General features: G+C 45.0%; 2 protein-coding genes and 2 long non-coding RNA genes across 8 annotated transcripts in view; 2 read left to right on the plus strand and 2 right to left on the minus strand.

Moving 5' to 3' along the window:
• The window catches only part of LOC144390270 (protein NLRC3-like), a 199,399-nt gene that overhangs the window by 82,271 nt on the left and 100,153 nt on the right, over positions 1–16,975 (plus strand). The window lies entirely within an intron of this gene.
• LOC144390355 (uncharacterized) overlaps positions 1–16,975 on the minus strand; it is a 104,241-nt gene that overhangs the window by 59,149 nt on the left and 28,117 nt on the right. The gene's annotated exons all lie outside the window — the stretch shown is intronic.
• Positions 1–16,975, minus strand: part of LOC144390413 (uncharacterized) — a 57,006-nt gene that overhangs the window by 24,675 nt on the left and 15,356 nt on the right. The window lies entirely within an intron of this gene.
• Positions 3,124–16,975, plus strand: part of LOC144390232 (protein NLRC3-like) — a 30,016-nt gene continuing 16,164 nt past the window's right edge. Inside the window, exons 1-9 of one of the 5 annotated variants that reach the window (XM_078096670.1) lie at positions 3,124–3,440; positions 3,529–3,642; positions 4,018–4,131; positions 7,593–7,671; positions 7,825–8,035; positions 8,193–9,996; positions 10,088–10,261; positions 12,350–12,523; positions 12,879–13,052. In XM_078096670.1, coding sequence (XP_077952796.1) covers positions 3,352–3,440; positions 3,529–3,642; positions 4,018–4,131; positions 7,593–7,671; positions 7,825–8,035; positions 8,193–9,996; positions 10,088–10,261; positions 12,350–12,523; positions 12,879–13,052 — 2,933 coding nt within the window. In that variant the 5' untranslated portion in view covers positions 3,124–3,351. Of the gene's footprint in view, positions 3,441–3,528; positions 3,643–4,017; positions 4,132–5,019; positions 5,264–7,592; positions 7,672–7,824; positions 8,036–8,192; positions 9,997–10,087; positions 10,262–12,349; positions 12,524–12,878; positions 13,053–16,975 lie in introns of those variants that run through there. The other 4 variants (XM_078096671.1, XM_078096672.1, XM_078096673.1 and 1 more) reach the window with 4 other exon arrangements.

Raw genomic sequence — 16,975 nt, forward strand, 5'->3', positions numbered from 1 at the left:
AGGACTCGAACCACCAACCTTGTGCTTCCCAGCACCTTCTCTACCCCCTGCGCCACGATAACCTTCTCTTTAATGGGAAAGTTCCCTGTCGTCTTGGTTAAAGTCATTCTTGCTTTACAGTTTTTAGAAACCCTGTCTGGAGCCTCACAGGAGACGACACTGAACTTTCAGACACATCTGACTGAAAAATGTTCTGCGGGGGTCTTCACTTTTTGACCCTCTGCTGACCCGAAGGCAGCGACAAAACCAAGCGCTCCTCACCTCTTGGGCTCCTAGAAGCAGTCTGGGGGGAACAGTCGGGCTCTATTAAGTCTCGACAACGAGGCTAACATCGCGACTTTTGTTGCAGATATTGTTGTGTTTCAAAAGTAAAGTCAGATTTAATTCAACAGCGATAAATGTCTGGGAAGAGTTGTGTTATTTTACTGTGAACACATATTTACATTTTACTTCCTAGGGTGAGATTACAGAGTACAGCACGCACCGCGAGTCCCTGAAGGGGAAGACCTTTGACCCTGTTTAAACAGCTCAGACTGAGTCAAGCAGTCGGAGTGCATACTTTGATGGTGACGTGAGGACACACCCTCTCTGATGAAGGACAACCAGCTCTAACAAGCTGCAACACTTCACTCCGTCTGATGGAAGCTGAAGTGAAGCACGGAGCTCCTTTTCTACACGGACCTGCTGAGGACAGAAGAGAGCTGCTCACTGAGGAAGTTCATGTCTACGAGCTCAGTAAGTGCAGCTGTGATTGGTTGAATGACATCATTGATGGTTGTGACGGTGTGATTGTTTAAAGCTGGGAAACAAGATGGCGCCTGTGTGAGCAGGCAGAGAGAAGCTGCTGTTAGTCTGAATGATGACGCTGTGATGAAGAAGAGGAGCTCAGTCTGATCTGGGGTCTGTGAGGACTGTTACTGATGAGGAGGGGAAGGTAGCAGACGGAGGGGCACTAGGACCCAGCAGGGACCACAGAGCTCACCTGGGCCTTTGTTCCTGAAACACACCTGAGAGACGCTCTGTTTGTCTCACCTGCTGCTTCAGTCCTTCAAGTCCACAAAGCTTCATGTTCATTTCTTCAGCTGCTTTAAACACATTTAGTCACTTTTTAGTGTTTGACTGTGTTTGTTTTCTTTAGTCTTCAGTTTTTCTCTCATTGATCAGCAGGTTGTAGTCGACCTTTTACTAACTGATCACATGGTGAAGTGAAGCGTCCCATCAGGAGAAAGCTTCCCCATGTTACCATGGTAACCACAGTGTTTCCATCAGGACAGCTACAGGTCACCTTACTGGTCTGTGTTTTACTGACTTCTGGACTCTGAAGAGGAGAAACAGCACAGCTCCATCTGCTGGAAGAAGAGTGATAACATTCATCTTGAAAAACACTACATTTATAGGATGAGCATTTTAAAAGAGTTTAAAAAGGTAAAAGGAAGTTTGTCTTTCTCCAGAAGTCTAAACTTGAACAGACAACAAACTGAAACGCAGAAGCATAAACTAGGCTTAAGTGTGCGTGTTTATATTTTAATACTAAGCAGAACTGTCGGGAGGCGGATCAAAGTCAGGGAGGGTGCAGAGGCACATGGAGCAGAACATACAGATGCAATAGTCTTCTGGTCAGCGAGAGGTTTCATCTTTTTCTTAGGTGGCATTTTTGCCTTCTACTTTTCCTGCTGGAGGAAAAACGGGATCACGTGGGAAGCGGCATGTATGCGCAGACGGCGTGTGCGCATAACAAAATGGCGGCCGCCGTTCAGAGTGTTGTTGGTTGCCACACAGCCACCACCGGAATATGTTTTATTTATTCCACTACACACGTTAAAACATCACCGACCTGAGTAAACACAGCATAGAGCAGTTGAAACGTGAATTCATTTACTACTGAGAAGTTTGTATCTTTATTGTTGAAATGGAATCTGCGGTTACTGGCTAGTTGTTGTTGTAGCGGCTAAACTAGCACGTCGCGATACTCAAGGGGATCATGTCTGCGCAGAGTTAATGCGCAAAGGCTTGAAGCGGCGCTTGTCAGGTCCGCTGACAGGTTTCTTTCTGCTTGTTACGGTGATTTTTATGGAAGTCCATTTCCGCCACAAAAAAAGAGTTAGAAAGTCGAAATGATGACTTGAGATGTGCGCATGCGCAGTCTCCTGCGTTGTTTGGTACATTGACTTTATAAACCCTCTTGGCGACTTCTGGTCAAAAGCGACCAGCGACCTTATCTGGTTTTATTGGAGACTTCTGTGGTGTCTGACGTGGCGTGACGTCACTGAAGCAGGAACCTGGCGGCTCGCAGCAGTCCAGCTGCAGTCAGAGGAGACACACGTCACGTGCAGCCTGAAATCAACGCGCGCATGCGCAAAGCCGCCGCCGATTCTGCAGCGTCTCTCCTCGTTGAGAAATTGCCAATACTGGTTCAATAAAGAGAGAAGAACTTTTCAATCGTTACTAATCACGATAACTACGTAATAAATACCACCCGGAACGTATTTTATCTCCCTAGAAGTTCGATTTATTTCGGACTCGGAAATACGGAAGATAATTTAGACTCCGCTAAAAGTCGGACGTCCCTGTTTGTTATGAGAGAGGAGTGAGCGGGTATCGAACGTACGACGTTTACACTTCGCTAAAGTTGGAAATATATTCACACATTCACACTTCCTGGTTTAATAGCTGCTCAGTGAGACGTTGTTCAACTCTGTGAACGTATACATACATATATATATATATATATATATATATAGGAGGTATATATATATAGAAGGTGTATATATATATGTATATATATATATATATATATATATATATATATATATATATATATATATATGTATGTATATATATATATATATATATATATATATATATATATGTATGTATATATATGTATATACAAGGTCTATAATAGAAATATGACTAATATAAAATATGTTGTATGGTTTGAGTATAAACAACCTTTTGTTTGGTTTTACAGGACTGATCTTTGCTCCACACTTTTGGTTCCTTTCCACCTATACTTACTTATAATATTGATATTATAAAACTATACATATCTCGTGTTGTCATTCTGCATGCTGAGTTTTAGTAGCCTATATAGTGATTTAACATAAATAACGTCCTGATGGACCGCTGCCTCCTGCCAAAGGAAAGCGCTTAAAAGAAACACGACATTTATAGGATGAGAATTTAAAATGACGTCTCTTGACACGTTGTCTCAAGACAACAACACAAAGTGTCCCATGAGAGTTTTAGTGTTGAGGTGAATGAGCTCTGTGTGTTTGTCCTGATGAAGATAATAACGTGTGAGCTCTGCCAGCAGGTTGGTGCTGAAGGTGTGAAGGTGTGGACTCTGCTATGAATCAGGCTGAGGACCCAGAGGACGGAGTCCCTCCCTCTGAAGCCCCTCTGTGTGGGGAACATGACAGCCAGACCAAAGCTCAGAGGTGAGAGGACCATCTCCAACTGTCCTCCACTCGTCTCCATGTCCCAACGTCTCTGACTCACTGACTCTGCTTCTACATGTGTGACCAGGACCCATCAGAGACCAGGACCTGGACCTGGACCCAGCTGTGTGTCCATGAAGAGTAACCAGTCTATGGATCCTCCTCTAAAATTCAAAGATGTTGGTCCCTCTGTTGATGCAAGGTGAGGGTCTTAGGCTGATGATGAGGTGTTTCTACCAGACTCTCTGGTGGAGGTTCTGGGTTTCTTGCTCCAGGGCCCTTCAGCAGTGTCCAGTGAGGGAGGGAGAGCTCCATGGAGGACTTGGTGAGACCTGTTGGGACTAAACCAAACTGACTGGTGAAGAAAACAGTGAGCTGAAAGACTGAGCTGTTGATTCTCAGTGGGACCAGCAGGACCAGTAGACCTAAACCACTACAGGGAGCCATGTGGTCCACATCCAGACCTCACGTCATGGACCTTTACCTTGTTTTGGTCTCTGTGAGGACGGACACCATGTGAGCTGATGCTTCATGATTAGATGATGATGTGATGATGTAATCTCAGTGTTTCTGTCAGTTCACATCAGCAGAGAGGAAAGTCTCCTGAACCCAGATGTTTGTCCATGAAGAGTGATCAGTCTATTGATCGATATTTTGACTTCAAAGATGGGCGCCGTTCTTATGACACAGAGTAAGTAGGGCCCTATAAAATCTGTTTCATTTTTTTGTCAAATTCTGGTTTAATTTTTCCCACAATTTTGTTTTGTTTTTTAATTTTTGAGAATTCTGTTTTTAACATTTTATGCAGAGACAGTGAATTAAGAACTGAAATGTAGACAATATATTCAGTTAAAACTGAAAACTTCCATACATAGAACCTTATTTCAGGCAAAAACATGCTGCATGATAAAAACATGGCAATATCTTTTCTTGTGTCCAAACAGAACAGTCATTCAAAAAAAATTCTGATTTGTTGGTTTAAATTAAACAAAATACATGACTGAACAAAAAATGCCGTTAGTTCTTTGTAAGATCAAACTAAGTAGGAATAGTCCTGTCAATATCTACTAACAAAGGTGCATAACAATTGCAACAGCCCGTGCAGTAAACAATAAAATATTTGGTGGAAATATCAAAAACATTGTAAACATCAATTCCAAGTGCAACTCGGAGCCTTAGCTTGCACAAACTCCTTGCTGATGAGGAAGCAGCATCTTCTCTTTCTAGCAGGCAGATCTCATCCATGTCACAATGGAGAATGATTTGCAGAGCTGCCAGGTCTCACCCACCAGCGTGATGACATGGCAGAGGCAGGTTACATGTACGCTGTTGGGCAACACTCCTCTCAGAGCCTCCTGTATTCCTTCAGACAGTGAGCAGCATTATCAGTCACCACGGCCCAGACATCATCACGCTTACATCGTTGTGATTGACAGAGAATAGAAAGGCTTTGGAAGTATTCGCATCTGTCCATGAAGACAACATCAATCAGAAAGTACTGTTGTCCAACGCCTACGATGACAGATAAAAAATAATAATAACCATGATTAGTATTGTGTCACAACAAAAGGGTGAGATACAGCTAGACATAGACAGACACTTTATTTGCTTTAATTCTTAATTCCCGATGTGAGAGTAGCTTTAATGTTGTGATCAATACATTTAATACATACATGTGTAACCAGGATCCATCAGAGACCAGGACCTGGAGCTGGACCTGGTCTGCAATCTGGACCTGAACCCAGATGTGTGTCCATGAAGAGTGATCGGTCTAAAGATGCTGTGCTTAACTTCAAAGATGGACGCCGTTCTTATGACCCAGAGTAAGTTCTTAAACAGTTGAAGAACTGTTCTGATCCTCAGTCATGAATTACATAAATGTTTGTTCATTGTTTAACGTGTTGTTTCCATGACGATCCATCATGACAGAACTCATTATCTTCATCTAACTCCAGGGTGTCAAACTCATCTTAGGTTTGGGTCAGATACTGTCCACTTTGATCTCAAGTGGGCCGGACCAGTAAAATCTTAGGCGATGGTCCGGTCGACGGGGGGCCGTCATTTCCAAGCGGGCGCTGCTGCCTGGAGGAACGCTGTGGTCTAAAAGGTCTAACACAGGGGAGCCCACACTTTATCAGCTCGCAAGCTACTTGTCATCAACGCTTCAATCCAAGTCATGGCGATCGCCCGAATAATAACAACAAGCAGCAGCGGTAACCAAGGGAACAACAGCGCTGCAGACCGGGAGCACAAAACGAATCCATGTAAAGAAACAAGCAACAATAAGTTACTGCAGACGTTCTTGGTCGTTACCTCACTCCATGACTTGCACTGATGCATGCGTGGTGACCTGACGTGGTTCTTTCTTCAATGTTAGGTGATCTACCAGCACTGCGTTGGTGAAGGACCAGGGGCCTCATTTATAAACGTTGCGTACGCACAAAAGAAGGCGTACGCCGCTCTCTACGCAATAATTGGTATTTATAAAAAGCAAACTTGACGGAAAAATGTCCTTCACGCAAGCTCGGACCCACGCGTACGCACAAAAACAGGTGAAATGAGAACCGTCGGCAAATGCAAGAAACACGCAAACGTGTGTGAAAGTGTGTAAAACTGACTGTTGTAAAAGAAATGCCAAGACTGGCTCTCATAAATAACACAAACACCCGTTTGATCTGCAGCGTAAAACAAACAGAAATACAAATTAACACATTTTCAAAAAGAAAAGTGAAATATGTTCTGCAATAATATCGGCATGTTATTAAATTCATCCTCTAAACACAGCTGTTGCTTGTCAGATGCAATCAGACGGACGGTAATAAAACGCCATGATGCCGTCACAATGCGTAATGGCGCGGATGGCTGATCTTCGCTCTTAGAAGACGTGGCACATGGAAGGATTGGCGCTGTAGTGCAGCGCACCATTGGCCTGTTTAAGGGCAGATGGCGCTGCCTCGACTGCAACAGCGTTGCTCTGCAACCTTTTGCCCCTCAGGTGCCTTGTTGGCATCAGTGATGTCCATACTGTGTCCTCCAAAGAGCATCTTACTTCTCCTTCCCACCTCCCAATGATCATTTCCACTTCACACTGAGTGAAGTTACGTTTCTTCGTTTTCCTCTCAGTGTTTGTCATGATTTCGCAATCGATGAATATTAATTTGTGGGCGTTCCACGGACTATATATGGGCAACTATGGCCGTGACATGAAGCCGCAAAAGCTGCGCTGCATTTAGAAGTGATTGTGATTTATTAAGGGAAAACTGCGTAGGACGTTTTATAAGTCTGAATATTTCTGTGCGTACGCACGTCCTACGTTTCATCCGTACGCCACTTCTGACGCAAATCCTACGCAAGCTTTTATAAATGTGGCCCCTGGTCCCCCTGGTCTAACACATGCGCTCACTCACAGAGTGCGACCCCCAATGGACTGATTAGGAATAGCAGCTACTTTTATAGAAAAGCTATTTGTGTCTTTCTGTAATTCTCACAATGGTAAAGTCATCCAGCGGGCTGCACTGGACCCCCCGCAGACCAGATTTGGCCCTCGGGCCTTGAGTTAGACACCCATCATCTAACTGGTCTGTGTGTGTTTAATTGTGAATCATTAACTGTAAACATCCTCAGATAGAAACACAATGTGAGTTAGTTCCTCCACATCAGGATCAGCAGAGGTCACATCTGGAGACAGCTGCAGGTTTCTGGAGACAGATGACTGGGACTGAACTTGTGATTAGAATAAACTCAGTGCTCTGTGGACCAGCTGTCGTGGTCTCTGGACTCCATGCAGAGGTTTGGACAAAGTATCGTCAGTAGACTCTGTGAAAAGGTCCAAAGATTAGTTTCAGAAGATCTAAGGAGACTTCTAGAGGTCAGGGGACGGACTAAAGAGGTTTGGAGTAGTTCCATAGGACTTTGTATCAGATGCAGAGGTCTGCAGACGTTGTTTTTATGACCCACAGTAAGAACTAAAACCAGATGAAACTGATGGCTAACTGTCACTCAACTAATAAACTGTCCGTCATCATCGACAGTCTTCAGCATCTGGTTTTCATCATGATCCATCATGACAGAAGCCAATATCTTTAACTAATGTTGTATTGGTGTTGATGGTTCCAAACACCATGTGGGCTGATGGTTCATGTTCCTCCACAGAGAGGACCAGGAGAGCTCAGAGGTTCCCACAGGTCCGTCTGCCCAGCAGCATCAAAAACACCTGGACTCTATCTTCATGGTGTGTACATGTACAACTACTTTAACATTTCTCAGGTCACCATCATCTCCATGCTGCACTTTGTAGACCAGTGGATTGTCCGTCTGTCCAACATGGACGTGATGGTGGCTTCCATGTTCTAGTTGGTGTCATTCATAGAATGTTCTGTTCCAGCTGCTGGAGGAGAACATCCTCACTTTTGTGAAGAACGAGCTGAAGAAGATCCAGAAGGTTGTGAGTTCAGATTACCCAGAATGCTTAGAGAAGGAGGATGAGGAGGAGCTGGATGAAGAGCAGAGGAGGAGCAGAGAGGCCTTTGTGAAGATCTCAGTGCACTTCCTGAGGAGAATGAAGCAGGAGGAGCTGGCTGAATATCTGCAGAGCAGTAAGAGGATTTCTCTACAGACTCACCATGCTGATACATGAGACCTTCACTGATGTCTCAAGAGATGGACAGAATATATTCATAGTCATTCTCTGAGGAAAGGACATGTTGACGTCTATTCTTTTACTCATTGATCTTCTTTGTTGTCTTCATTCAGGACTTCATGCTGCAGTTTGTCAGCGTAAACTCAAATCCAACCTGAAGAAGAAGTTCCAGTGTGTGTTTGAGGGGATCGCTAAAGCAGGAAACCCAACCCTTCTGAATGAGATCTACACAGAGCTCCACATCACAGAGGGAGGGACTGCAGAGGTCAATGAAGAACATGAGGTCAGACAGATTGAAACAGCATCCTGGAAACCAGCCAAACCGGAAAAAAACATCAGACAAGAAGACCTCTTCCAAGTCTCAGCTGGAGGAGAGGAACCAATCAGAACAGTGATGACTAAGGGAGTGGCTGGCATTGGGAAAACAGTCTTAACACAGAAGTTCACTCTGGACTGGGCTGAAGACAAAGACCACCAGGACATACAGTTCACATTTCCATTCACCTTCAGAGAGCTGAATGTGCTGAGAGAGAAGAAGTTCAGCTTGGTGGAACTTGTTCATCACTTCTTCAGTGAAACCAGAGCAGCAGGAATCTGCAGGTTTGAAGAGTTCCAGGTTGTGTTCATCTTTGACGGTCTGGATGAGTGTCGACCTCCTCTGGACTTCCACAACAATGAGATCCTGACTGATGTCACAGAGTCGGCCTCAGTGGATGTGCTCCTCACAAACCTCATCAGGGGGAAGCTGCTTCCTTCTGCTCGCCTCTGGATAACCACACGACCTGCAGCAGCCAATCAGATCCCTCCTGAGTGTGTTGGCATGGTGACAGAGGTCAGAGGGTTCACCGACCCTCAGAAGGAGGAGTACTTCAGGAAGAGGTTCAGAGATGAGGAGCAGGCCAGCAGGATCATCTCTCACATCAAGACCTCACGAAGCCTCCACATCATGTGCCACATCCCAGTCTTCTGCTGGATCACTGCTACAGTTCTGGAGGAGGTGTTGAAGACCAGAGAGGTAGGAGACCTGCCCAAGACCCTGACTGAGATGTACATCCACTTCCTGGTGGTTCAGTCCAAAGTGAAGAAGGTCAAGTACGATGGAGGAGCTGAGACGGATCCACACTGGAGTCCGGAGAGCAGGAAGATGATCGAGTCTCTGGGAAAACTGGCCTTTGATCAGCTGCAGAAAGGCAACCTGATCTTCTATGAATCCGACCTGACAGAGTGTGGCATCGATATCAGAGCAGCCTCAGTGTACTCAGGAGTGTTCACTCAGATCTTCAGAGAGGAGAGAGGACTGTACCAGGACAAGGTGTTCTGCTTCGTCCATCTGAGTGTTCAGGAGTTTCTGGCTGCTCTTCATGTCCATCTGACCTTCTTCAGCTCTGGTGTCAATCTGCTGTCAGAAGAACAAACAACCTCCCTGGTGTCTAAAACCTCTAAAGACGAACCTGAACCAATGCGTCTCTACCAAAGTGCTGTGGACAAGGCCGTACAGAGTCCTAATGGACACCTGGACTTGTTCCTCCGCTTCCTCCTGGGTCTTTCCCTGGAGACCAATCAGACTCTCCTACGAGGTCTGCTGACACAGACAGGAAGTCGCTCACAGACCAATCAGGAGACAGTCCAGTACATCAAGGAGAAGATCAGTGAGGATGTGTCTCCAGAGAAAAGCATCAATCTGTTCCACTGTCTGAATGAACTGAATGATGTTTCTCTAGTGGAGGAGATCCAACAGTCCCTTAGATCAGGACGGCTCTCCAAAAAGAAACTGTCTCCTGCTCAGTGGTCAGCTCTGGTCTTCATCTTACTGTCATCAGAAGAAGATCTGGAGGTATTTGACCTCAAGAAATTCTTTGCTTCAGAGGAGGCTCTTCTGAGGCTGCTGCCTGTGGTCAAAGCCTCCAACAAAGTTCTGTAAGTACAGAGAGAGTTAGATTCATACATCAGAACTTATTCATGCTGCCATCTTTAATACTTACTGCTTCTTCTTCATCCCTCTCTTCAGACTGAGTGTCTGTAACCTCTCAGAGAGAAGCTGTGACGCTCTGTCCTCAGTTTTCAGCTCCCAGTCCTCTAGTCTGAGAGAGCTGGATATGAGTAACAACCACCTGCAGGATTCAGGAGTGAAGCTGCTGTCTGCTGGAATGAAGAGTCCACACTGTGAACTGGAGACTCTGAGGTCAGATTAAGTTAGTTTGTCTGAATGTCTTAAACTAGCGGTTCCCAACCTCCCGAATGCCGTGACCCAATTTGAAAATCCTTTGCGGCCCACCTAAACGTTTAATTACAACTCTGAACAATACATAATGATTAAATGACCTTAATAATTTAACCGATTAAAATGTATTAAGCGACGATGTATGTTTTGTATACCATTTTCTCCGGAGCTCATGTGCCGTGTTTTCCGCAAAATAAGGCGCATAAGATACTGCAGTTTATGGCGGCAAATCACTGACTGACACAAAATTCGAGAGCGCAAATCAGGTTGATGCGCTCGCGTAAATCGAACATCCGCAGTCAAAAGTCTGTCTCGCGCGAGATATTCGCTCCCTCGCGGAGCGTGAACTTACTCGCTCGCGAGGTTAGTCTCTGCTCGCGCTGGAAGGAGTTTTCTACGCGCTCGCTGTTGTTCTTTCTGACAGTAAGGGGGCGGAGCCAGTCACCGTGGTCTCTACACCTGATTGGTTACAAACCCCATCTTTGGATTGGCTGGAGTGATGCATTCACACAACTATAGAAGCCCATTTCCGCACTGAAGAAAGGGGATAGAAAGTCTAAATTATGAGATAAAACGTTGTGAAAACACAAACGCCACCTTCATAACCGTAACCGTAGTGGAGCGTAGATGACAACCAGCTACAAGCATCATTTACCATCATTACCGGCACATTAAGACCGATGTGTCCAGCTCGCAGGCTGGTGATTTGCCGCCACAGCAGTCAAACGTTTGGCGTCGGGGTGGGTGGATGGGGGGATGTGGGGAGGTGGAGACGGCGCATTTAGGGTCCGATCGATGCGTCCGCTCCCGCCGCCCCCCTTGCCATCCACGCCTTAAATCTTCGGCTGCTTTTAGAATAAGTTATGTTCCCCGTTAAGATGGTTGAGCTACTGTAGAGAAAAGGGCACCATCTCTCGCTCTTTAATCTCATGAAGTGCTCGGCGAGAACGACAGCTTTGTTTCTCCGACACGCCCTGAAAGCAGCTCCGTATCTCACGCGCTTGAGCGCCGCTCAGCATCTCGCCGTCGTAGACGAGGTTTGGCGTGTTTGGCAGAGCGCCTTGAGCGCCGTGTACAACCATTATGGATCAACCGATTAACCAATTGATCCATATATATAAGGCGCTCCGGATTATAAGGCACTGTCGTTTTGTGAGGAAATTAAAGCCTTTTAAGTGCGCCTTGGAGTGCGGACAATGCGGTATATTGACTTTAATACTACAAGAGGGCGCCCCAATTGTTGAACAACGACAGGCGAACAAGAGCAGCCGTTTCGAGCGAGAGCCTTATTGTTTTATTAATCTGTCCATTCAAATTGTTTGTGCTTCATCAAGTAATGTTTCAAATAACTAGTGTGCCACATCATAAATATTTTTATATCTATTTCAAACTTTTCAAAATTGAAAATTAAAAACTTTTTATTTATTTACTGTAAATGACCTGGGGGCCGCAGCCCACACTTTGGTAATCACTGACTTAAACTATCTACTCCACAGCATGAACATCATCATTGTTCATCAGGATTTCAGACCTTATAAAAACCTTTTTTTCACCAGAAGATGAACCTCATCTATGGAGCCAGAAGATCTAATCGAAGAGACTAAACTAGGGACAAAAATCTGTTTATGTTTCCATCACATCATCGGATCCTTGTGGAACCAACACATTTGATACGGAGGGAATTAAAACACAATGTTGGCTCACGATAAATCATCACAGGGTCATCCTATTAATCCTCTTATTCATGCTGTGTGATGTTATTTTAATATGGTTCATTGAGGAAAATGGGAAAAGCAGAGGTGTAAAAGAGACTGAAACTTGGATTTCTGGCGTTTCAGTGACAATCTGCCTAGAGTTTGATGGTTGCTCATTTAAGGTGTAGATGGTAACTGACAATAAATTATCAAATAAAGATCCTTTTTAATCACTGTGCTTTTTTAGTAGTGTAGTCTACACTAGTACTTGTATAAACACTTAACTGATTTTATATGAAATAGGATTTCATTTTAACACAAATGTTATTTTTCTTGTTGATTGTTGTCTCTTCAGACTGAGTGTCTGTAACCTCTCAGAGAGAAGCTGTGACGCTCTGTCCTCAGTTCTCAGCTCCCAGTCCTCTAGTCTGAGAGAGCTGGATCTGAGTAACAACCACCTGCAGGATTCAGGAGTGAAGCTGCTGTCTGCTGGACTGAAGAGTCCACACTGTGAACTGGAAACTCTCAGGTCAGGATTCCATTAAAGTCCACTTGGTGTCTTTATTTGCATCCATGGTACATTTCTGACCTTCAAAAGATTCTTTCTGCTTCCATGATTTAAATCAAATATTTATTTTCCAACTATTTCCATAAAATGTTTTTATTTTCAATATAATGTAAATATTTGACATTATAGAGTTAGTAGTAATGTTATCAGGTTGTTGATGTACATAAGTGGGTGTTTAGTTGTGACTAGAAACCAGTCAGTAACCATGTTAATGTGACCCCTCTGTACCTGATAGGATCTCAGTACTGCAGTGACCTTCCAGCCCTCACAGCTCCCTCAGATCATGTGACATGTGTCTTATTTTGTGTGTCTGCAGGCTGTCAGGCTGTCTGATCACAGAGGAAGGCTGTGCTACTCTGGCCTCAGCTCTGAGCTCCAACCCCTCCCGTCTGAGAGAGCTGGACCTGAGCTACGATCATCCAGGAGACTCAGGAGTGAAGCTGCTGTCTGCTGGACTGGAGGATCCTCACTGGAGACTGGAGACTCTCAGGTATGAAGGGGCTGCAGCCACAGACCATCAGTCTGGTAAAGGAGGTAGAGCTGGAAACCTTTTCTCTGTCCCACTATTAGCCTGGTAAATGAGACCCTGACACACCAAGCTGACCTCAAACTACCAGAGACTCATCAAACTGTTTGTGTCCCACATGAGACCATCAACACAGACAGAAGTAGTGAGGAACAGTAGCCAGGATGAGCCTAAACAGGAAGGAAGGTGATGAAAGCCTTGTTTCTCTGGAGCTTTGTCTTGTCTCCACGAAATGTTGCCATCCGAATGGAGTGAATGTGATTGTGGTTGGATGAGAAGTGTTGGGAGCGGCTAGGGGGTCGTATTAGGTTACTAGCAAATGAGGAACTAACTTATGGACATTAATAGAATTATTAATAATCACTAAGATACTTCTCAGAATGAATAAATAACGGGGCACCACCCTGAGCTAACGGGGACCAATAACCAATACTATAAATCAAGTCTCATAATTGATATTCACTCCTTGAGATTGAAGATGTTGGAAGGAGTTAAGTTCGAGCACTGGCGATTGTGGTGGAAATTTGTGGATTTAGCCCATGTGAGAAATCAAAAGTATCATGAGCTTGCTTTGTGATTAAGTATTTATTACTAACTAGAATATATGAAAAAGATAAAGAATACAGAAATCATCAGCACAAGTCGTAAGCACAGACAGAAGTCAAATGACTACAATTCAGCTGAAAAGGGACAGATGTTCCTTCCCCCAAAAGGAGCAGGAAGATCTGACAAAGTTGAAGAGGAGAACAGGAGCTTATATACACTTCAGGGAGGTTTGTAGTGCCTCAGGAAAGGACAGCCCACCCCTCAAAGAGGAGTGTTGGAAAAGTACCAGATGATGTAGGGGTGACCCTGTGACCCTCCCTTTATGGACCCAGACAATCAACAACATCTAAAAGGTCAACCAGGGCACGTATGGTTTCATCTGTGTCTTATCTCACCCTGGACTGCCTTAAGTCACCGGCTCACATCAAAGGTCACATTCCTGAGAGCCTCACCCCCCGCAGGCTCAACAATTTTCCCCCAACAGCGATGTATGTCAACGGTCACCATATAAATGCACAAGTAAACACAGGAAAACGGTTCTTTAAAGTATAACAGGGTTCATTAACTCACAGGAACACCGACACTGGTTGTGTGTGCGTGAGCACAGAGGGGGGTGAGAGAGAGGGGGGGGAGACGAGGGGGGTGCAGGGAAGGAACGGCGGTGCGGTTGCGCGCAACAACAAGCGGAGTGCCGGTTATCACACTAGGGGGCGAGCGAGAGCAGTGGGGCGGAAGTGAGACCGTTAAATCAAACCACCGAGGAAGACGGGAACGTTAAACAGTGTAATACGACTACTGGACGCGAGGGGCGAGCGAGAGCGAAATGCAGGAAGTGTTCCACGTATTAAAGCAGGGGGGGCCAAACTTTTTTCACTGAGGGCCACAGACAGAAAAATATGCGAAAGGTTGAGCCGCTCACTAAAGTTAAGGTATATCACCTCTAGTGTATTAACAGTAATACAAATCAATCAATCAAATGTAGGTCAATTATGCTTGATAATTTATTATACTTACAGAAAAAACTGCATACATCACATCTTTCTACGTTTTGGTTTTCATTTATCTATTTTCAAATAAAATCAATCAAATGTAGGTAAATTATGCTTGATAATTGAATAAGCTTAAAGAAAAATAACTGCATAAATCACATCTCCATTAATGGGTTTGTGTCTCAAAAAGACGAAGCTTCGCACAGAAAGTTGTGGTACAAGCTGGTCTTTGCCTTGTAGGCTCTTGTTCAGTGAGTTCAGATGACCAGTAAGATCAACTAGAAAGGCAATAAGGGAATAAAACCGCTTCAGCACGGAGCCGCGACTAAGCCAGCGCACGTCACAATGATAGAGTACGTCCCCGTATTCAGCATCGATAGGAAAGCTTAATTCTCTGTGGTAGAGCCCTCGTGCTCAAATTATGTTGACAGTTTTCACAACTGTGGTCATCACATCGCCAAGCTGGACTGTCTTGGCACAGAGAGCTTCTTGGTGGATGATACAGTGCAATTTTACAGCCTCGCCTCCACTCTCTGGCACCTTGGCGCACACCATAGATGCCATTCCTTTGGGCTCGCCTGTCATAGCGGGAGCCCTGTCCGTTGCAACTCCACACAGCTCGTCCCATTTAAGTTCCATCTTGTCAATTGCACCTGACGCGGCTTCAAAAATGTTCAAGCCCCCATTGTTGTGCCCTTTAGACTCCGAAGATCAAGCAGCTCCTCCGTAATGCAAAAGTTATCGTCAACTCCCCGCAAAGAAATGAACAGTTGTGCGGCGTCTGTTGCATCTTTCATCACATGCAATGGAGTAAAAGTCAAAAGCACAAGCTTTATGTGACACTTGATTCTGTATGTTAGCTGACAAGTCTTACATTCAACGCACAATTGTGTTTGTGGACATGCTCACGTTGTTGAATTCCTGCATCTTTTCCGGGCACATTATTCCAGCGACTTTAATGAGGCACTGTTTAACCAAGTCACCGTCTGAGAAAGCTTTCCCGCGGCGCGCTATGAGTTGAGCTACCTCATAGCTAGCTATTGTAGCGTTTTCTTGTCTTTGTTAGCAGGGTAAAAGTACTGTTGTTGAGCCTGCAGGTTAGCTGCCATGTGCTGGACTTTGTCCTCTCGCTCAGCAGCAGTGTAGGACGTGAAGGTCGGATGCTTGGTTTCGTAGTGTCGTCGCACATTGGACTCTTTCATCACTGCAACCGTTTCATTGCAAATCAAACAGACACACTTCTCCTTGACCTCTTTGAAGAAATATTCATTTTCCCACCGTGTTTGAAATGTTCTGCATTCACTTGCTATCTTGCGTTCCTTTGCTTCTGCCATTTTGTCGTCGTGGAAATTTTTTATTTTAAAAACATTTTTTTTGTGGAAAAGCTGCATTAGGACTGCAGCTAGTGAGTAGCTCCACCTACTGGTCAAACTAAGAACTATAATACAGTCAAGGGCAAGTTTCATGTCAGGAATCAGGAATCAGGAAACATTTATTAGCCAAAATATGTCAAACATACAAGGAATTTGTCTTGGCGGTTAGTGCGCGACAGTAGACAGACAAGACAACAGTGCACAAGTAATAAAATAAAGTGGAATGAAATGCTGATGCAATGGGTTAGTAGAATTAGGCTAAGGCTATGGATTAGTATAAAACAAGGGAATAAAGTTAAAAAATTTTAAATATTAAAAAGTTAAAAAGAAAAATATTAAGCATAAAAGTGCACTAACGAACAAGTAACAGACAAGAGACAAAGTGACAAGTGACAAAGTGATGAATTGCAGTTAAAGTGGCATGTGCAGTATGAGGGGGAGTGACCGGTGGAGTGTTATAGTCAGGCAGTGGGGGACCGGGCTCTGTTGATGAGCCCGACTGCCGACGGGAAGAAACTGTTGGTCTGGCGGGAGGTCGTAGTCCTGATGGACCTCAGCCTCCTGCCAGATGGAAGGGGCACAAACAGTTTTTGTCCGGGGTGGGAGGGGTCGGCCGCGATCTTTTTAGCTCGCTTCAGAGACCTGGAAGCGAACAAGTCCTGCAGGGACGGCAGATTGCAGCCGATCACCCTCTCTGCGGAGCGGATGACCCGCTGCAGCCTGTCCTTGTCCTTGGCTGTGGCTGCAGCGTACCAGACGGTGATGGAGGAGCAGAAGATGGACTCGATGATGGCCGTGTAGAAGTGGACCATCATCGTCTTTGGCAGGTTGAGTTTCTTCAGCTGCCTCAGGAAGAACAACCTCTGCTGAGCCTTCTTGGTAATGGAGCTGATGTTCAGCTCCCACTTGAGGTCCTGGGTGATGATGGAGCCCAGGAAACGTCAGTGAACACCGGAGACAGCTGGTCAGCACAATGCTT

This window comes from Gasterosteus aculeatus, chromosome 21 (assembly GCF_964276395.1).
Source record: "Gasterosteus aculeatus chromosome 21, fGasAcu3.hap1.1, whole genome shotgun sequence".
Taxonomy (NCBI): Eukaryota; Metazoa; Chordata; class Actinopteri; order Perciformes; family Gasterosteidae; genus Gasterosteus; species Gasterosteus aculeatus.